This window comes from Myxine glutinosa, chromosome 8, assembly GCF_964187855.1.
Source record: "Myxine glutinosa chromosome 8, kmMyxGlut1.1, whole genome shotgun sequence".
In the NCBI taxonomy this organism is placed as follows: domain Eukaryota; kingdom Metazoa; phylum Chordata; class Myxini; order Myxiniformes; family Myxinidae; genus Myxine; species Myxine glutinosa.
The window spans coordinates 43,271,335-43,293,442 of record NC_136268.1 but is presented as its reverse complement, the minus strand read 5'-3'; the positions used below and the strand labels follow the sequence as shown (position 1 = coordinate 43,293,442).

The 22,108-nt window shown below is 46.1% G+C and overlaps 1 protein-coding gene across 1 annotated transcript in view; it reads left to right on the top strand.

Annotated features, from left to right (window-relative positions):
* LOC137433108 (melanopsin-like) overlaps positions 1-22,108 on the top strand; it is a 77,663-nt gene that overhangs the window by 41,683 nt on the left and 13,872 nt on the right. Inside the window, exons 6-7 of the mRNA XM_068125564.2 lie at positions 2,103-2,264; positions 18,620-18,727. Coding sequence (XP_067981665.2) covers positions 2,103-2,264; positions 18,620-18,727 — 270 coding nt within the window. The remainder of the gene's footprint in view (positions 1-2,102; positions 2,265-18,619; positions 18,728-22,108) is intronic.

Below are 22,108 nucleotides of genomic sequence, written 5' to 3'. Positions count from 1 at the left end.
GCACGTGAAAAAGCCGAATTCCTCAACTCTGTGTTTGCCTCAAAACTTGTGTCCCAAACCCATCTTGTGTCTCTGTACCCACCTTTCCCAGTCGAACCCAGCTGCTCCTGGACTCTGTCTCCTTTCCTCCTGACAAGGTGGAGAAGTTTTTATCAAACCTCGACTCTGATTCTGCAACTGGACCAGACAGCATCAGCCCACGGGTCCTGAAATCCTGCTCTGCCGATCCATCTCACCCTCTCTACGTTCTCTTCACCCTCTCTTTTGCTCAAGTTAATCTGCCATCTGCTTGGAAATCAGCCAACATTACCGCTTTACACAAAAAAGGTGCAAAAACAGATCCTTGCAACAACAGACCAATCAGACTTCTCCCAATAATCATCAAGGTTATGGAATCCATCATTGCTTCTGACATCAAATCCTTCCTCTTCTCCAATGGCTTGATCTCTGATCATCAATTTGGATTCAGACCAGGTCATTCTACTCTGGACATGTTGCTTCTGCTGTCTCAACAATAGATGGAGGTCCTCAATGCCAAACAGGAAATTAGAGCTGTCTCCCTTGACATATCACGTGCCTTCAATACGGTCTGGCACCCCGCTCCGCTCACAAAACTCTCCTCCTATGGTATCCATGGAAATATCCACACATGGCTTGCGGACTTCCTCTCTGGTCGTAGTCAACGTGTGGCCCTAAATAGATTTCTCTCATCGCCCCTTCCTGTTCTGGCTGGAGTTCCCCAAGGCAGTGTTCTGGGCCCTGTGCTTTTTTTCTGGTCTTCATCAATGATCTCTCCAACTCTCTGGAAAATCCTCTCTATCTCTTTGCTGATGACTCCATTCTCTGCCGCTCCATTTCTCATCCCTCAGATCGGCAGTCTGCAGCCTCCTCACTCTCTGCAGAACTGGACAAAATCACAGACTGGTCAAACAAGTGGAACATGTCTTTCAATCCTGACAAATCTCACACTCTTATTATGTCTCTCAGAAAAGACCGACTGGACAAACCTCCCATCCACTTTCTGAACAATCCTCTCCAAGAAGTTCTGTCACTCAAGCTTTTGTGTCTCACTATCTGCCATGATCTTTCCTGGGAAAACCATATTTCCAAGCTGGCCTGCAAAGCCAGTCGCCGACTGGGCATCCTCCGTCGTGTGAGGTCCTTCCTTGGCACGCCTGAGCTCCTAACCACATACAAGGCTTTCATCCACAGCTCAATGGAATACTGCTCTCCCCTCTGAGCTGGTGCTCCTGCCTCACACCTAGGTCATCTTCACTCTGTTGAAACCAAAGCGTTCAGAATCATTGGAATCTCCCGTGATGAGGCTACCTCCGAGGGCCTTTCACTTACTCACCACAGGCAGGTTTGTGGTCTTTCTGTCTTCTACCAAATCCTCTCCGGCCTAGCACCCCCAGCTCTGTCTGTGCTCTGTCCCCCAAATATTCCTCCAGGTCGCACAAGATCTGCCAGCAACCCTCTTCTGGTGAAACTGCTAAAATCAAGACTCTCTGCTCACCTTCACTCCTTCATTCCTCTTTTCTCCCGCCTCTGGAACAAACTCCCACACTCTCTTCAATCCCTCTCCTCCCTCCAGGTCTTTAAAACAGCTGTTCACCACCATCTCTTTTCTTCCCCAATCCAAAACCATGATCTTTTCTACCCCCGTTAAAACACCGCAAATCTGCCTCTTTCAATCCCCAACTTCTTTTCTGAAATTCCGAGAAGTGTTCATTTGCTTTGTACCGTGTACCCATCCCTCCTCTCCAGCCCTCCTCCTTCCACAGATCTACCGACGTCCTTGTTCTCTACTGTTGTGCTTGTGTGCTTCCCTCTCCCTCCCGTCTCCTGCTCCCTTCATCGTATGTTTTATGTGGCTGTGCATGTTTTCATGTTCAATGTGTTAGCTCTTGCACGAGGCTCGATTCTGTATACAAAAAAAAAACAAAAAAATAACAACCATTTCAAACTATACGGTAATATCCGCATTGGATTATGGTGACGATAATTTCATTTCAGCTCTCTTTGTCAGTATGTCGGTAGAAGTGTATCATCGATAAAACTAGGCTGAATGCTATATTTGTTTGTCATCTGATTTCACTTAGGGAGGTGCAGACTCTTGGCTCCTCAAAACGTGGTGAGACAAGACAAGCAGATAAGAGGCTAAAAGGAGAATGGCGTCTCGCTAAAATTGCTCTCATTATAATCCTGCTCTTCGTCATTTCCTGGTCTCCTTACTCTTGTGTGGCACTCATTGCCTGGGCCGGGTGAGTATTGCTTCAACACTTCATTGAGCACATCATCATGATATAATGAAGCTATGGCATATGTGCATATATGTGTATGTATGTATGTATGTATGTTGTGATGGAGACAAAAATCCAGGGATTGCATTTTTCATAAATTTAAAATGAGTACATAACTTTTTTGGAGAAACTTCAGCTAGAATTCAATTGTAAAGATTTATGTGCACACAAAATAATTTGATTTGCTGTGCCGTTATAGTTGATTCTTGTTCTAGTTTGATTTGCGTCGTAGATGGGCTCTTCAGCTGATTTTATTAATGATTAGAATGTACGCATATAGAATATAGGAATGGCATATTGGCAATTGGCATTTTCGGTCCCCTTGTGTTTTATACTTCTCCCACGCCCCCCCCCCCCCCTTCCCACGCCTCCTGCCCCCAAGCCCTCTCCCTCCCACACTTCTCCCTGCTCTCAAATGTTGTGGTTGTGTGCTTCCCCTTCTCTCCCCATCTTGTCTTCCGCTCCCTCTTTTTATATATTTTGTTTGTCTGGTTGATTTGTTTGTGAAATAAATGTTAGCTCTTTCACGAGCCTCGATTCAGTATACAAAAAAAACAAAAAAAAAACAAAAAAAAAAACGCTGCAACTATGAAATTTGCGTTCGGTGAACTGCAGACAGGAGAGTAAGTTGGACTTTAATACTGCTATAGGTTGCCAAAAAAAAAGATTTATTTTGAGATACAGATGTGCATGACATACTATACGAGTATATACAGGGTGAGGCAAAAGACATTGTCCATTTGCACACTTTTATTAATACAAAGAAAATTGAGACATAACGTAAAACTAGAAAGCATGTGAAAATGCAAAGCCCGGCCATGTCCGTTTGTATTCAGTCGTCTTCTTCATCTTCTTATGTATGCTAAAAAGAACGAAAACAGTTTGAAAAAAAAATACAAAATGAAAATATATTTTATGCAGCGGTGACCTTTGAGTTTTAGATCTAAATAAATAATCAGCTTCTGGCTTTTGATTGGTGAACCAATTCAGTGACCCAATATGCAAATTCTTAAAATTTCAGGTCAATTTGGTGAAAATTGGTGATATTATGCAACCTTGACCTTTGACCTTTTGATCTAAAAAAAACAAAACAATCAGCTTGTTGCTTTCGATTGGTGAATCAATTCAGTGACCCAATTTGCAAATTCTCAAAATTTCAGGTGAATAGGATTAAAATTGACGATTTATGTCACTGACCTTTGACCTTTTGACCAAATTATTAATTTGCCTTCTCCATATTCTCACAATAAAGCTTTGTTGAAAATTTGATGACAAAACTCAAATGGCAAATTGAAATTTCAGATCAATTGGATGAAAATTGATAATTTTAGGTGGCACTGACCTTTAATCATTTGACCTCTTGACAAAATTATTAATTTTCCTTCTCTGTATTATGATAAGAAAGGTTTGGTGAAAATTTGATAACAAAACTCAAATGGTAGAAAAGGTACGGGCGACACACACACACACACACACACACACACACACACACACACACACACACACACACACACACACACACACACGTGATTACAATACCCCATCTTCTGCTGTGCAGGGTCGGGCTAATAGGCAATTTCTGTTGAGTACCGGTACAGTTAAATACAGACATGAAATGAACACATTGTTATGTTGCTGCCCAACCAATGGGTGCACATTTCAAAAATCGACCTCCAACAAGAAGAACAACAACAGCAATGCGGAGCTATTGAAAACCTGCGACGTGTAGATGAGGCTGAAATCACAACACAATCGTGTAGCTTTTCCCTGACCCTATATGTATGTATGTATGTATATATATGAATTCATTTTGAGTTCTCCAACCTTTAATTGAACAAGCAATGGCTCAACATTTCGACCAGTAACAACAAATGTGCATCCACCAAAGACCGACTCGAGAATGATTTGGCTTCTATTTAAAATATTAAAATACTAGCCGAAACCCGTGGAACATCCACGGAAGGGAGGATGTGGTGTATGGATAGAGTGTACCATTATGGATGGCATAGGGGATTTGCTTGTCCGAGTAAGAGTTAGGAAGAAAGATGAGAATGAAGAGTGCGTATATGAACAACGTATTTATTGCAATCTACTTAAATGACAACGCTACGATATACTTTTGAAAAATGAATGGATTCGTAATAGGAATCGGCATAGCACCACTCTGGCCACACTGGCGCAGTGGTATGTGTCAATGGAAAGGAACAGCAGTAGAACCATAGACTTTAAAAAAATGAACGGATCAGTAAATCGACTGGAATTAGCCCCCATACTGGCGCATTGGTAAGCGTCAATGTCAAGGCAGAGCAGTAGGAATATAATACAATGAGCGCAGTATCAGAGGTTGAAATTATTTTAAAACTTCTGGATAAACAATGTTTGGGGTAATAGTCAAGCCTCTGACGACTCCTTGCGTACTCGTATTATCAACCTTGATATGCACATCTTTGAACGACCGTGCTCTTGAACATGCCACATATAACTGGCCGTAGGAGAAGACAGGAGCAGGCAAATAGATACCCAGTTTACGGAATGTTTGGCCCTGGGCTTTATTTATGGTCATTGAATATGCCAGGCGAACAGGAAACTGAGTTCGCTGTAGAACGAAGGGTAAACTGGCATCAGATGGGGCGAGTCTGATACGGGGTATAAGAGCTCGTTGTCCCTGGTGGGCACCTGTTAGTATTTCTGCTTCAAGTACGTGAGAATGAAGGTGGTGAAGGCGAAGTCTAGTGCCATTGCAAAGACCTTGACGAATATCGAGATTCCTGAGAAGCATTATAATAGCCCCTGGTTTGAGGCTTAGACGGTGGGGCGGCATCCCCGAAGGTGTTATGCTGTTGAGAAACTCAATTGGATAGCTCTGAGCCTCTTCATTGTCATCAGAAATGGTGCAATCAGTGCTGTAGTAGACTGTCTTTGGACCAGGAATTCTGTCCAAGACCTCATCATTTAGCTTCAGAGTATGTTCGTTGGTGGGGCTCAGAATAACTGTTTGAGCAAGATTTGCTTCTGACACATCATCGAAAACATAGTCAATTATTTTTCCCTTTACAATGTTAAATTGGGAGGGAAGTGCGATACATTCCGGGTGAGTGTCGGGGAAAGGCTTGTGAAGTTGACCATTGCCAAGTTCAATCAGCCACTTAGCGAAATCTTGTTGGTCCTCGTTGGCTCGCATGTTTTTCCACAGTTTTACAACAGTACAATGGTGCCAAAGATGAGAACGTTTCAGACAGTTTTCGACAATGACTGCACGTGGCTTCTTCGGGACAAATGGAAGTACCTGTCTGAAGTCACCACCAAGAAGAAATTTTTTTCCACCGAAGGGAACGTCTGTAGCAGTTATATCTCTCAGTGCTATATCGATGGCATTGAGAGCATGTAAGGGGACCATTGATGTTTCATCAACAATAAACATGTTGACTGATCGAAGCAATTCAGCATGGGCAGCGTTTGGTGCTATATTGCAGGTAGACGTATCAATGATAGGGACTGGAAGCTTGAACAGATTGTGAACAGTCCGACCACCGTTGAGCAGTGTGGCGGCAATGCCTGTACATGCACTTGAAGCAACTCTGAGATTCTGACCACGGAGAAATGAAATCAACGTATTGTAAAGCATAGTTTTGCTACTACCGCCAGGACCATCGAGAAAATAACAGCGAGGTCGTGGCGGTGATTTACTCTGAACCTCCACCACTGCAGCACACACAGCATCGAATAGCACCTTCTGTTCAGGCCTAGGCCTACGCCTACTTTTCATCACTCGGCGAAGTACACTTTGTTTTAAGCTTTCAGAAGCTGAAGCCTTGGTATTTATTGCTTTATATGATACTGATGGGCTGCTGATCGGTTTCACTTCGTTGTAATCACAGTATATGGAAGAAATTATGGTAAACCCACCTGATGAGGTTAGCATACACTGCGATCGACGACACCGGCACAAATGCATGCTCTGGATTGTCCACTCAGTGGACGGCTTGCTGTCGCCTTCGACTGTCCAATCAGCGGACGGCTTGCTTCGCCTTCACCCAGCAGACGCCAATAAGATAGCGTCGTATCGGCAGTTAATCGGATGCGTTTGGGCCCCAAAGTCGACTAATTCAGATTTTTCGAGTATGGCTGTACGTGATAAACAAAGAGCGCGGTTGGAAGAAATTATGGTAAACCCACCTGATGAGGTTAGCGTACACCGCGATCGACGACACCGGCACAAATGCATGCTCTGGATTGTCCACTCAGTGGACGGCTTGCTTTCGCCTTCGCCTGTCCAATCAGCGGACGGCTTGCTTCGCCTTCACCCAGCAGGCGCCAATACGATGGCGTCGTTTCGGCAGTTAATCGGATGCTTTTGGGCCCCAACGTCGGCTAATTCAGATTTTTCGAGTATGGCTGTACGTGATAAACAAAGAGCGCGGTTCGTAGATCGTAAATCCATTCATGCCGTGGGCATTGGGTCACTGGGTGCGGCGTAAAAGGGATAACAAAGTCGAGTCCTTACGCTATTATTATATAGATCTTCTGGATTCATGTTGTGCCCGACTGCAATCTCACCTGCTGGTTGATGGGCAGTGAAGGCAGAGGTTATGTGCTCTTGTGGCACATGGACATTGTTGCTCATAGATCGTGCAGATTCAGCTGTTATGGGACACTTTATGTGCCTCACTGCTCCAACAAGCTAGAGGTGTAATATATGTATATACTAGTACAAAACCCTGTCAAAAATGACGGTGTGGTTATTTTATTTGGAATATTCAAGGAGACTGGAAGACATGATGTTTCGTAGCAAGAAAAGCGATATTTTAAAACACATGTACAAATGTGGCCCGATGTTTTTTTTATTTCTTCTGGGACGTTTCATTTTGAGGATACAGCCTCGTGAGCATGTCAAAGTGTGAAGCTTCGGCCGAGCATCAGATGTTTTTATATCTTCTTTATTTCCTAGATATCTCAGACATAAATGAACACTCACTTTACTGTATGCGTGTTGCACATTAAATGCAGCGAATTTCACCTCCCTGTGTCTTGTATTTATCGCTATTTTAAAAATGCTTCTGGACACCACCCTTGAGGCTTAGTTAGCAAGTCACCATCTACAATTCCAATAGAAGAGACTAATTACTCTTCTTTTGGTCTTTTGGGTCCTCACTTGGATCGTGGCTGTCCTGATGGACTTCTTTATCATGGCCGTCTTTTGGGTCCTTAGGGTATTTTGGGTCTTTGGAGTCCACAGGGTCTTTTGAGTCTTTTGGGTCCTCTGCTTATTTTGGGTCCTCGGGATCTTTTGGGTCCTCCAGGTCTTTTGGGTCTTTCGCGTCCTCGGAAACCTTTTTAGCTGTGATGAGCAGCTCTATGAGAGGACCGCGTTGTTGTTCTTGTTGTCGGGGTGCCTTTTTGAATAGCGCATGCGCATACACTCGGACGTGCGTTGGTATGAGGTAAGAACATATTGCAACGGATATCCTCATGATTCTACACGTCGCAGCTGGTGACCACACTGTGGTCATTTTTCTCTTGTTTGTATTTGATTTGGTATCCTCTCGGCCTTTTGAGTCCTCTGGTGTTTTTGGGCCCTCGGGGTATTTTGGGTCCTTTGGGTCTTTTCGGTCTTTGGTGTCCTTGGGGTGTTTGAGGTCCTCAGGGTATTTTGGGTCCTCGGGGTCTTTTTTTTTCTTTTTCTTTGTATACAAGATCGAGGCTCGTGTAAGAGCTAACATTAATCACAAAAAGACAAACTGACATAAAACATAAGATAAATTGAGTGGGAGACAAGATGGGGAGAGAGAGGGAAGCACACAAGTACAACATTTGAGAGCAGGGACATCGGGAGATCTGTGGGAGGGAGAGGGCTTGGGGGGAGGAGGCACAGGAAGGGTTGAGGTATAAAACACATTAACATTGCGAGGACTTCCAGGACAGAAGTCGGAATTTCAAAAAAGTAGATCTGGGGTGAATTAACGGGGGTAGAAAAGATCAAGGTTTTGGATGGGGGAAGACAAGAGATGGTGGTGAACAGCTGTTTTAAAGACCTGGAGAGAGGAGTGGGATTGAATAGATTGAGGGAGTTTGTTCCAGAGGCAGGAGAAAAGAGGAATGAAAGAGTGAAGGTGAATAGAGAGTCTTGATTTTGGCAGTTTAACCAGAAGAGGGTTGCAGGCAGCTCTTGTGCAACCTGTAGGAATATTTGGGGGACAAAGCACAGACAGAGCTGGGGGAACAAGGCTGGAGAGGAGTCTGTAGAAGACAGAAAGACCACCAACCTGCCTGTGGTGAGTGAGTGAAAGGCCCTCGGAGTTAGCTTCATCGCGGGAGAATACAATGATTCTGAAAGCTTTGGTTTCAACAGCGTGAAGCCGAGCTGGGTTTCAGGAAGGAGCACTCAGCCCAGAGGAGAGAACAGTATTCCATTGAGCTGTGGATGAAAGCCTTGTATGTGGTGAGGAGTTCAGGTGTGACAAGGAAGGACTTTGCATGATGGATGATGCCCAGTCGGCGACTGGCTTTGGAGGCCACCTTGAAAATGTGGTTTTCCCAGGAAAGATCATGGCAGATAGTGAGACCCAAAAGCTTGAGCGACAGAACTTCTTGGAGAGGATTGTTGAGAAAGTAGATGGGAGGGTTGTCCAGTCGGTCTTTTCGGAGAGACATAGTAAGAGTGTGAGATTTGTCAGGATTGAAAGACATGTTCCACTTGTTTGACCAGTCTGTGATTTTGTCCAGGTCTGCAGAGAGTGAGGAAGCTGCAGACTGCCAATCTGAGGGATGAGGCATGGAGCGGCAGAGAGTGGAGTCATCAGCAAAGAGATAGAGAGGATTTTCCAGAGAGTTGGAGAGATCATTGATGAAGACCAGAAAAAGCACAGGGCCCATAACACTGCCTTGAAGAACTCCAGATTGGGCCACACGTTGACTGTGACCAGTGAGAAAGGCTGCAAGCCATGCGTGGAGGACACTATAAGATATATACATGGATACCGTAGAAGGAGAGTTTGGTGAGCAGAGCAGGGTGCCAGACTGTATTGAAGGCACGTGATATGTCAAGCGAGACAGCTCTGATTTCCCGTTTGGCATTGAGGACCTTCATCCATTGTTGAGACAGCAGAACCAGCATGTCCAGAGTAGAATGACCTGATCTGAATCCAAATTGATGATCCGAGATCAAGCCATTGGAGGAGAGGAAAATCTAATGTCAGAAGCGATGATTGATTCCATGACCTTGCTTATTATTGGGAGCAAGCTGATTGGTTTGTAGTTGCAAGGATCTGTTTTTGCACCTTTTTGTGTAAAGCGGTAATGTTGGCTGATTTTCAAGCTGATGGTAGATGACCTTGCGCAAAGGAGAGGGAGAAGAGAACAGAGAGAGGGTGAGATAGAGCGGCAGAGCAGGAATTTAGGACCCGTGGGCTGATGCCATCTGGTCCAGTTGCAGAATCAGAGTCGAGGTTTAACAAAAACTTCTTCACCTTGTCAGGAGAGAAGGACACAGAGTCCTGGAGCAGCTGGGTTCGACTGGGAAAGGTGGGTGTAGAGAGAGATGGGTTCGGGACACAAGATTTTGAGGCAAACACAGAGTTGAGGCATTCGGCTTTTTCATGTGCGGTGTCAGCTGTGTAGCTGTTTGAGGTAAGGGAGGGGATGGAAGGGGAACAAACACCAGAAACAGATTTTACCAGACGCCACCAAGATTTGGAAGAGGGAGACAGACAAGAGAGTTCAGTCTTGAGAACGGAGAGATATTGTTTCCTGGCTCTCCTGAGGGTAGACAAACACTTGTTCCGAGCTTTGTGAAAGGAACTGAGATTTCCTTCAGTTGGATTAGCCTTCCATGAGGTGAAGGCAAGTTGCTTCATGGCAACTGCCTCACCACAAGCTTCAGTGTACCATGGATGGGAGGAACGGTATGACAACTGAAGATGAGATGAGATAAATCTGTGCATGAGAGAGAGCAGTTTGCTTTGGAAGAATTCCCAGGAAGAGTTGATGTCAGAGGCAGTAGAGATGGGAGACCAGTCCAGATGATTGATGGCTGCTTGGAGACCGTGACAGTCAGCCTGAGTGAAATGCCAGACTCGTCGGCGATGAGGAGGCTCTCTGAGAATGGTCAGAGAGATATCCACTTTAACAAGGAAATTATCAAAAGAACCGATTGGAGCAGAAGGAGAGCAGCAGACATTTGCAAGGAAGTTAGTCAAAAGCAAGTCTAGAAGAGAATATACTCCATTGACTGAGATCCAGGTCGGGAAATTGACAGATTGTGTCAGTCCCAGTGAGTCGCAGAAGTCCTTTGCTGAGATGCCATGGCTGGTGAGAAACCAACACCCAACCAGCTGGCATGATGACAGTTGAAGTCGCCACATATGAGGAAGAGATAGTTTGGATGAGTGGACAGAAGTTGGTCCATGTTGTCAGACAGGGAGATGTAAATAGAGTCATCACTGTTTGGAAGATGGTGCAGAACACATATGAACAAAAGGTGGGAGCGGAGAGGAAGCCATAGCCAGAGGTACTCCTGGGGGTGGGGTGGAGAGAGGGCAGTGCAAGGAGAGTGAGGAAGAGAGTTTTTGATAAAGATAGCCACCCCACCACCAGGACGAGGCTCAGGTCTATCATACCGGAGGAGGGAGTAACCAGGAGGAGATATTAAAGAATCAGAGACATCTTGAAGGAAGAAAGTTTCTGTTAAGCAGATTATGGCTGGTTTGTCGAAGCAACCTGTATGGAGAGATCAATCAGGTTTGAGTGAAGGCCCCAGATGTTTGAGGTCCATACCGTTAAGGAAGAGGGAGGGGGAGCATCGGGTACATGACAGGGGAGGGGAGGGGTACGGTAAGAAGAGGGGGGTGAGAGGGGGAGGTCGGGAGAGCTGTTGACAGTGTGTCGGAGATTGCAGAAGAGTTAGGAGAAAGGGAAGGATGAGGAGGACACAAAAGGGTTGATGGTGATGGGAAGAGGGACAGTGAGGTGTTGTTTGAGGGGGGGCAGAGCATAGTCGAAGGTTGGAGGAGGTGGAGGTATGTGATGTAAGGGAGATGAAGTGGGGAGGTGGAAACTTTGAGGAGGAGGTGGTAGGGGGGAGATTTGGAGAGAGATTGTAGCAGGGGAGATTTGAAGGGGAGGGGTGAGGGGGGAGTTTGAAGGGATGGGTGAGGGGGGAGTTTTGATGGGGAGGGGTGAGGAGGGAGTTTAGGAGGGGAGGGTTGAGAGGGGAGTTTAGGAGGGGAGGGGTGAGGGGGGAGTTTATAAAGTGGGTGATTAATGAAAAACAAACATTTATTACAACCTGGGTTTATTGTGATTTTCAAGTCAGAGATCCGTTTGAAAACGATAGAGGAGGGGTGGGATGAATGAGTTTGGAGAATGTAGAGATAAATGACTGTAAGAGATCGAATTTTTTTTGAAGTGGAATGATTTGAAGAGGAAATTGAAAAAAGCCTTTTAAAAAGGAAGAAAAACAGCGTGTTGTAATAAACCACTTAATAAAACGCAACAGGGGAAAGTTTAAACATATTTAAACAAAACCGTGAAAACCAATCTGAGAAAAGTCCCTGAAGTGAGGGTGTGGATTGGAGAAAGAAGAAATGGTTAAATGAGATGAAGGAAACCCAGATTTGAAAGCCGAGTTACGGCTGGAGATGGAAGGAAGTGGTGGAAAAGAAGGAGATAAAGGGGATGGGGTGAGGAGAGAAAGAAATAATAATTTTTTTGTTTGTTTGTTTGTTTGTTTTTGTATATAAAACGTTAAACAAAGGATAGACGTTCGGGAAAGTTAGGGGGAGAAAAGGAAATATAAGAAATAAGCAATACAGCGAAGGAAAGAACTTAAATACACAAAACACCGAAGGGTGAGGGAAGCCTCAAGTTACCAGGCCGCACACGCGGCGAACAGAAAACGATTTTAATTATTCATAAGTTTATGAATTGCAAACCAAGATTAACTCGAAACACACAGTAACACATCCACAATAAAATACCGAGCGGAAATTTGACAAAGACATAAATTGGAAAAATACTTAAAACTTTGATGCCGTGCAGACATCGAAGTTGCAACCTTGCTCGAGGGACCGGAAGCGGAAGAACCGAAATTTTGGGTCTTTTGACCATTGTGAGCACAGTCGTGTTAAAAGTTTGGCCTTTAAAGGCCTCCTGAAATCGTCCTTATGAGGGGGACAGACATTAGACATCTGTTCAAATGTACAAACACACTCTGTGTTTTATATTGTTACAGACGCGGCTTTTAGATGTTATATTGACCGAGCGGTGGTGTATTTAACCGCGTCCGAACAGTTACTCCCCGATTAAAACCCGATTCCACCCGACGTTGACCAGATCGCCCCACAGATATTCAATCGGGAAATCTCTAAAGCGACCGAAAGAGAAGGAAAAAGAAGAAGAAGAATACGGAGGAAGAACAGATTTATTATACACATACAGCAATGGATGGAAGAAGCAGTAACACAGCGAATGGTTAACTTACACTATTCATTTTTACTTAGCCCCAATACAAACGAACAGGACAGGACGTTCACACTTACACAGGGGATAATTGCAGGCAGGTAAGGCTTGAGATGGATCGCTTGGTCGGGAGCGCGCAGTTCGCAATCCCTCGCGGTTTTGGCGGGAAACCCTCCGTCGGGTATCCACCGCGGTAGACGTCCCGCGCTGGTTCGGCACACCTGCTCCCCTTCTTGGGGCGGGGCCGTCTCCCTCCTTTCAGCGCGTCTCTCCAAAGCTGGTCTCCTTGCCGAGTACCTCTCCTCTTTGGCTTGGAGCGTTTCGCATCTCACCGCCTCTCTTTGGTGCGGCCTCGTTGCTCCTCTCCCAGGGTCATCTCCAGCTCATCTCGTCATCTCGTAAAGCAGTCCCCTGCAGTCGCTTTTATCACCTCGAGCGAAATCAAGCCGCCGACTCCGAGGGCACGCCTACCGGGTCACTCACCGCGGTGTTGATTGGCTGTTAGGGCTGGTTCACTCCTTCCCTCTTACGACGAGGTGGAGACACGCCTTTCTTCCCCAACCTTACCTCGTGGCCAATGGTGGTTTGAAGAAAACCAGCCAAAATGCGGAAGGCAATTGGAAGGGAGGTTTTGGGGAAATTGGAAGGGCCTACGCTTATTTTGTTTGATACAATGCAAAGTCAATCTAGTGGGAAAACACATACTTAGCCTACGTGGAATAAGGAAATACACTATTTAAAAGATATATCGTGACCTGCGTGTATATTTCATGCAATTAACTAGGACGCTGACTGCGACCATTATTTACATTACAGGGTGGTACCGTACGTTTGTAACGTTCACATTGTAACGTTTTCACATTCATTACACTTCCTCCAAAATTGTTACACTTCTCAAAACCCGTTACACTTCTCAAATTCGTTACACACTTCTCAAAATCGTTACACACTTCTCAAAATCGTTACACTGCACCCCCCTTTCTTCAGGTCCGTCCTCGGGCCTATTAAACTTTAACTTAGTGTGGCACGTAGGTGTAATTCCCTCTACAATTAACCTGACCCTGAGTGTGACAATTTTAAAACACAAATAAGTATGTCCCCCTATTGCATTGCATCCTGTCTAACAGACTCAAGCCCACAGCTAACCGAATTACGGAATTATTCTCACACTATACATTTACGGTGGGGAGCATTATTTACAATGACGTGATTTCTTATTTACAACTCAACCCAGGACCTGTGTTTTTCTTCTTTTTTTTTCTTTTTAGGGAACAAGAGAAAGAAATTCCTGTTGGGAGGGAGGAGACAGCACGCATTGCATCGATGCACCAGTACCAATACCACCAAAGCACCCAAAAGCACCCAAACACCACAAAGCACCCAAAAGCACCATCCGGTGCGGTCACCATGGTTCATAATAAACACAACAAAACAACTGGTGGTGGTCTTCTCTTTCTCTGCTGGGCCGATGTTCTTCCCGACGTCTTCTGGCTTCATGCGGCCTATTTGGACATAATAAAAAGCACAACTTGTGTCCATTTTTATTTAGGGCCTCAGGGGCCAACTAAGGGTGGTCCACCTGTTTGGCATAGGTGCCACCTTACCGAGGTCCGCAAGCAAGATTCCCTGGCCACTATGGCCGGTTTCCAACAGAGGTGCCCTGCCCCCGAACCTGGGGTCCATCAAGTGGTACTTGGCCGCAGAACAGCGGTCCATAATGTGGTACATCAACGCAATGCATGCTGGTTCTGGGAATCTCGGGCGCACAATGGCCACCTCACGCACGCTCCCATCGGCACCCAATGGCGCACAGGTCATGTGGGAGACAAAAGAAAGACAATTGAGCGAGGGGTAAGGTCACAAGGGTACACGTCAATAAGGCAATGCAAGGTGAAATGCGTACGGAGGGCGAAGTGAGAAAGCTCGTCCCTACCGTACGTCACCCCCCTGTTACCTAGCCCACCCTTGCCCTTACCCCATATGTACAAAACCTACACATTACCAATTCGTCACTACCGTCACGTCTTCCCCATATTTCCCCTATACCAAATTCGTCTCCACAATCCCTCTATCCAAAATTTGCCATCACCAAATTCATCATCAGTCCTCATAAGGAGGCAGAGATGGAATCACGCACAATGTCACACCCACGTCATGATGCGTCTCACATTCCAAACATTTGCACAATAAAAAATAATAAAACATGGCATGGTGTGGAGTTACCTGTCACCTCAGGTGAGTGGGTGCAGATGGTGCGAGGAGATCCTTCATCCTAACTATCCTCTAAATGACTTTAACACACTTTACACTACCCGGGGTCTTTCCCTGCCAATCCATTGGCCACTTACACTATGGGTTCTAACAACCAATCCCCATTGACCAAACTGTGGTGCTTCTCAATTTGGGGTCTCACTCCCCCGATTCATCTCCCGGTGCCCTCGCACAATTTCTGGGCCGCGACGTGTAGCTCTCCCAACAGGTCTACCCACCTGCACACCTCCACCACCGTAGTTGCCACCCGAGCTTACCTAGCTCCTCACCCTAACCTTACTAACTGGGGACAGCCCCTCTCCTGGCTCTGTCACCCCATGGTGCCCTCTGGCACTGGGCCACCCGGGTCTGTCCTCCGGATCCTCGGGCCCCATCCACAACAACTACTACCGGCTCCCAGAGCCCACCTGCGGCCTCACCTGGCCGACATCCTTACAGTGGTGGAGTGCCCAAACCAACTACACACACTAACAGGCTACACGCCCAGCCATTTCCACAACACTAATGCACCCATTCAAACATCATTCTTCCAACCGCACCACAGATGCCAATATCCAACCACAATTTACCTGTACCCTCTACCTAACACTTACACTACCCGCCCCGGGTATCCGTGATGGGGGTCCACTCTTCCCCCATTCACACCTTCGCACCATCCACTCCACTCCACAATTTCTACCATACCCACTCCACGACCATCCATTCCAATACTCCATACCATTTATTCCATACACCTGTCCTCCATTCACCTGTCGTTGCACACCTGTGCAATCTCACCTGGTGCCACCTGCACCCTCCTCCTCTTTCTGGACCAGTTGGTCAACACAACACACATCACCATCACTCACTCATACACTGCTCCACACACCTGTTCAGTTGCACACCTGTGCAATCACACCTGTTCCATTCTCACCTGTTCAATCCTCACACGCACGGCATCATCTCAGCTAACTACTCCCCTCTGAAACTTGCGCTTCCCAGTCGTCCCTTTAAACTATTGCGCTCCCACGTCATTATCATCCACACTAAACTACCTGCGTCCCCACTACAGGTATCAGTCACTAACTAAACTTAACGTTACCTAATGTCATCTTCGCTAGATCCCTACACACCATATCCTAACCCACCCGGGCTAGTTTTCACTGCCATCAACCCCATAAGCTATTGCTCCTTTGCCCCCACGTCTGTGAGGGATGACAGCGTTGCCATCCCACCACCGCGGGGCATCTCACTACCATCCCCCCAGTCCTCTGATGCTACGAGCCCCCGTCGCAAGAGGTACTGGGCCCTGCCTCGGCATCTAGAGCCGAGGCGATCCATGAGGGCGCCTGCTCGCCGGCATAAGGTCTTATCCGGTCGGCATGGACGATCCGAGGGGGGGTCCGTGGCCCCATTTTGATCTTAATGACCACGTCACAGATTTGCGACAGGACGACTCCCGGGCCTTGCCAGGGGGAGGTGAGTTTTGGGCACCTTCCCTTCCGCCTCCGGGGATTAAAGAACCAAATCTTCATCCCCGGAGCGTATTGACTCCCCTGGCTCCGGTCGTCGTACCTGCGCTTCATCTTGGCCCCCGCCAGCTGGAGCTGGCGGCGGGCGAAGGCATGGACCCGCTCCATGCCTTCCTCCAGGTGACGTGCGTAACCCTCCCTCGGCGGTGTGTCCGTGGTGTTTGGCACGGGACCGCATAGCAAGTCGGCGGGAGCCCGTAACTCCCGCCCATACATAAGCAACGCTGGACTGCATGCGGTGGCCCCGTGCTGGCTAGTTCGGTAGGCCATCAACAGGTACGGGAGATGTTCGTCCCAGTCATCCTGACGGGTGGTGGTGAACAATGCCAGTTGTTGGATCAATGTTCGATTGAACCTTTCCACCATCCCGTCAGATTGTGGCCGCAAGGGCGTGGTCCTGGTTTTCCGAATTGACAGGAGTCTGCACACATCTTTTAGTAATTGGCTTTCAAAATTTCGACCCTGATCGGTGTGCAGCTCCTGTGGAATCCCGTGCCGACATACAAATCCTTCTACGAAGGCCTGTGCTACCACCCCTGCTTCTTGGTTGGGGAGGGCATAGGCCTCCGGCCACTTGGTGAAATAGTCCATGGCGCGATCTCAAAATTCGGGTTTTGCTTTATAAAACAAAATAAATTTCGGCAGCTTGTAATTTTGAGCGCGTTAAGCGCGCTTCGGGTCCGATTTCGGGTCCGATCTCCCTCCTCGACACCAATTGTTACTCTAATAGTACAATTGGTGTTCCAAAATTTGGGCCTAACAAATTTAGTCCCAGGTCCGAATTCCACTCCTCGACACCAATTGTTACAGACGCGGCTTTTAGATGTTATATTGACCGAGCGGTGGTGTATTTAACCGCGTCCGAACAGTTACTCCCCGATTAAAACCCGATTCCACCCGACGTTGACCAGATCGCCCCATAGATATTCAATCGGGAAATCTCTAAAGCGACCGAAAGAGAAGGAAAAAGAAGAAGAAGAATACGGAGGAAGAACAGATTTATTATACACACACAGCAATGGATGGAAGAAGCAGTAACACAGCGAATGGTTAACTTACACTATTCATTTTTACTTAGCCCCAATACAAACGAACAGGACAGGACGTTCACACTTACACAGGGGATAATTGCAGGCAGGTAAGGCTTGAGATGGATCGCTTGGTCGGGAGCGCGCAGTTCGCAATCCCTCGCGGTTTTGGCGGGAAACCCTCCGTCGGGTATCCACCGCGGTAGACGTCCCGCGCTGGTTCGGCACACCTGCTCCCCTTCTTGGGGCGGGGCCGTCTCCCTCCTTTCAGCGCGTCTCTCCAAAGCTGGTCTCCTTGCCGAGTACCTCTCCTCTTTGGCTTGGAGCGTTTCGCATCTCACCGCCTCTCTTTGGTGCGGCCTCGTTGCTCCTCTCCCAGGGTCATCTCCAGCTCATCTCCAGTCATCTCGTAAAGCAGTCCCCTGCAGTCGCTTTTATCACCTCGAGCGAAATCAAGCCGCCGACTCCGAGGGCACGCCTACCGGGTCACTCACCGCGGTGTTGATTGGCTGTTAGGGCTGGTTCACTCCTTCCCTCTTACGACGAGGTGGAGACACGCCTTTCTTCCCCAACCTTACCTCGTGGCCAATGGTGGTTTGAAGAAAACCAGCCAAAATGCGGAAGGCAATTGGAAGGGAGGTTTTGGGGAAATTGGAAGGGCCTACGCTTATTTTGTTTGATACAATGCAAAGTCAATCTAGTGGGAAAACACATACTTAGCCTACGTGGAATAAGGAAATACACTATTTAAAAGATATATCGTGACCTGCGTGTATATTTCATGCAATTAACTAGGACGCTGACTGCGACCATTATTTACATTACAGGGTGGTACCGTACGTTTGTAACGTTCACATTGTAACGTTTTCACATTCATTACACTTCCTCCAAAATTGTTACACTTCTCAAAACCCGTTACACTTCTCAAATTCGTTACACACTTCTCAAAATCGTTACACACTTCTCAAAATCGTTACAATATGATTGATATGCATTCTGTATAGTTGTTGGTTATTGATAAACTCTGGTGATTAATCAATCTCTCTTGCAGTTACGCTAACTTGCTGACTCCATATACAAACTCGATTCCTGCCATTATTGCCAAAGCATCAGCGATTCATAACCCGATAGTGTATGCCATCACACACCCGAAATACAGGTAACAAATACCTTCTTTACTCTCTCTTTTTACACACTACTTCTATTTACATCAATTTTCGATCATGTGTTGTGCGAATCATTTTGAGACAGATCCTTTGTGATTACCACTGAAAGCACTCCAACAACATTCCCAATGAGCTTGTTAGTTAACCATATAACCAATGTGAATGAAAACAAATTATATTATTCTTTTTTGTACTGATCGATTAGAGACACTACCCGAAGAGAAAGTTGTGAATAGATTATGAAGTCTTGATGAGCCAAGGCAGACAATCATATGTTGAATCTGTACAAGAAATTTGGCTAAGGTCCAATCCAAAATGGCTTTTATTGGATAAAATACAATGAGGTCATTCAACCCGCATTTGCAGATGGGACACCTGGCTAAGCATCGACTCCGAACCTGTTATTACCTCCGCCACCAAAGGTGGAAGGAGGTTATTCGTCTTTTGTTTACATTGACCGTGGCTCATGGAGGAACTACATTAAAGACACAGACACAATGACACATGACATAACTTACCTTATGTCCTTGAATTTAGCCAAATGGACTGTTTAATAGCAGAAGGAAATTTTGGACCAGTTTTATTTGGGTAATTTTGGAACTCAAAGAAAAAACATACTAAAGGACCTTTATAAAAATAAATAAATAAATTTAAGTAATTGAAATTATTAATTAATAAAGACTTTTTAAGTAAAAACGGACTTCTATTATTTTAAAATTTACATCAATGATTTGGATAGTGGGTTAGGAGTAGGTTTTCCAAATATTTAGAGAAATAAAAGCCAAAGGGGAAGGGGGTAGTGATCAGATTCAAGAAAGTCTAGATACTGTTACATATTTATGTGAATGTATGTGAATTACTATTCAGGTCTTTGCTTATCAATGTGGACTCGATTAAAGGTTGTTGTGATTAAAGGGTCAGGAGCCCTTCTGGGAAAAAGGAGACCGGAAACGGAAGAAGAAAAGACACGAGGTCCTGGAGAAGCGACGATTCTTCTTCTTCCTCGCCGAGCTCGGACGCGAGCGGTATCGATTGAGCAACGTAACAGAATCGGCGTTTAAAAGCCCGTCTGGCGAGAGGAGTTACCGGGACGTGTAACTACCCTTTGACACGTCAAGTTGCCGTGGGTTCGTGCACGGAACCAAGCAGCTGGCACAGTTCGCCTCACCGTCTACAAGGCCGCATACGGGTCGCACCTTGGGCCGCGCGCGCTGGGCAAGCCGCGTGTTGCTTTGCCTGCTTTGCTGTACCCGCTTTGCTTGGCCAGGAGGTGCGCGCTGCAGCCGTTGTTCCCGGTACGGGACGTGCCCGGTGAAAGCACGTCAGGAAGGGTCTGTTCAACCGCCCACGTGCGGAGATCGAACTACCGGAGTACGGAGACATTGAGAGAGACATTGACCATGGAGGGAGTCGGGAGTGGGGCTCACGTGAGGAATGTATAAGATGGCCATCTTAGAGTTATTATAGATGAGTTTACATCTTTGTACTATTGATTGCTGATTGTGGATGGTTGTTGATTGCTCGGGGAATATATCATTGATTATTCCGGATCCTTGGTGTGGGGTTTCTTATTGATTGGAATTCAGATTTATGCGTTACGAAAGAGCATAAATAATAGATCTTTCTGGCGGAGTTCCTCTCACGGTCCGGGGGTCACCGAGACCAGGTAGTCACCGGGAGGACCACGTAACAATACTTTAATCGATTGGGCAAAAGATTGGCAGATGCAATTTAATATAACTAGGTGTAAGGTGCTGTGGATGGGTAAGAATAATGAAAATATGGATTACATGATGGAAGGGGCAGTGTTGGCGCAAATTACACAGGAGAAGGATCTGGGGGTGGAAATAGATACAGGGGCGGCGGCGGACGGGAAGCAGACAGCACAGTGCCAGGTAGCTATAGGTAAAGCTAACAGGGTTTTGGTTTGTATTCGTACGAGGTAAATGATAAATCAAGAGAGGTAATTACAGTCACGTGAAAAAGTAAGTACACCCCATGTAAAGTTTTGACTTTTTCAACATATTTCAACATACAGCTATTTGATCTTCATTTTTTTTTTTTTTTTTTTTTTTTGTATACAAGATCGAGGCTCGTGAAAGAGCGAACATTAATCACACAGAAAGACAAACCGACACATAAAACATATAACATCGGGAGCGGTAGACAAGATGGGGAGAGAGGGGGAAGGACACAAACACAACATTTGAGAGCAGGGACCGAGAGACATGGAGACATTGAGAGATCTGAGAGAGGGCGAGGGCTTTGGGGGGGGGCATGGGAAGGGGGCGGTGGGAGAGGTATAAAACATATGGACACTGCCAGGACTTCCAGGAAAGAAGTTGGAATTTCAAACAAGGTGGATCTGGGGTGAATTAGCGGGGGTAGAAAAGATCAAGGTTTTGGATGGGGGAAGAAGATTTCAACAATATTGATAGATAAAGGTGATATAATATAACAAATATCATGAAACATTTACATTTTGTAGTCCATTGTATAATTTAAATGAACATAAATGCAAATTTCGCGTGTGGAAAAAGTAAGTACACCCCTACATTTATCACAACTTCAAATACCTAAAATTAGAATCAGGTGCACCAGCTCAGGTGCAAATGATTAGAACATCGTTAGAGAGGATCTTGGATTAGGTTAGAGAGGATATTGGTTAGAGAGGATCGTTAGAGAGACCTGTCTTATTTAAACCTCAGACATTTAGTTTGGTTTGCTCTTTGTTGTTGAAGTGTGCGGCGTCACCATGTCGAGATCAAAAGAGCTCTCTGAGGCTTTCAGAAAGAAGGTTATAGATGCCTACGAGTCTGGGAATGGATTTAAAAAGACCTCCAAACAATTTGAAATCAATCATTCGACTGTCCAGAAGATCATCTACAAGTGGAGAAGATTCCAAACAACTGCCAACTTGTTCAGGCCAAGGCCGCCCCAGCAAGTTCAGCCTGAGAGCAGACCGCAAGATGCCGAAAGAAGTCTCAAGAACACCAGAATGTCATCACGAGACCTACAGGTAGCTCTTGCCGCTGTTGATGTCAAAGTGCACGAGTCTACCATTAGAAAGAGGCTGCAAAATTTGTTCTACATGGGAGGTGTGCCAGGAGGAAGCCTTTGCTGTCCAGAAAGAACATCAGGGCAAGACTAAAGATTGCCAATGAACACCGAGGCAAAGACCAGAACTTCTGAAACAATGTGCTCTGGACAGATGAGTCAAAGGTAGAGCTATTTGGCCACAGTACCAGAAGACATGTTTGGCGAAAACTAAAGACAGTATTTGACCAAAAGAACCTGATACCAACTGTAAAGCATGGTGGTGGAAATATTATGGTTTGGGGCAGCTTTGCTGCATCAGGGCCTGGGCAGCTCAC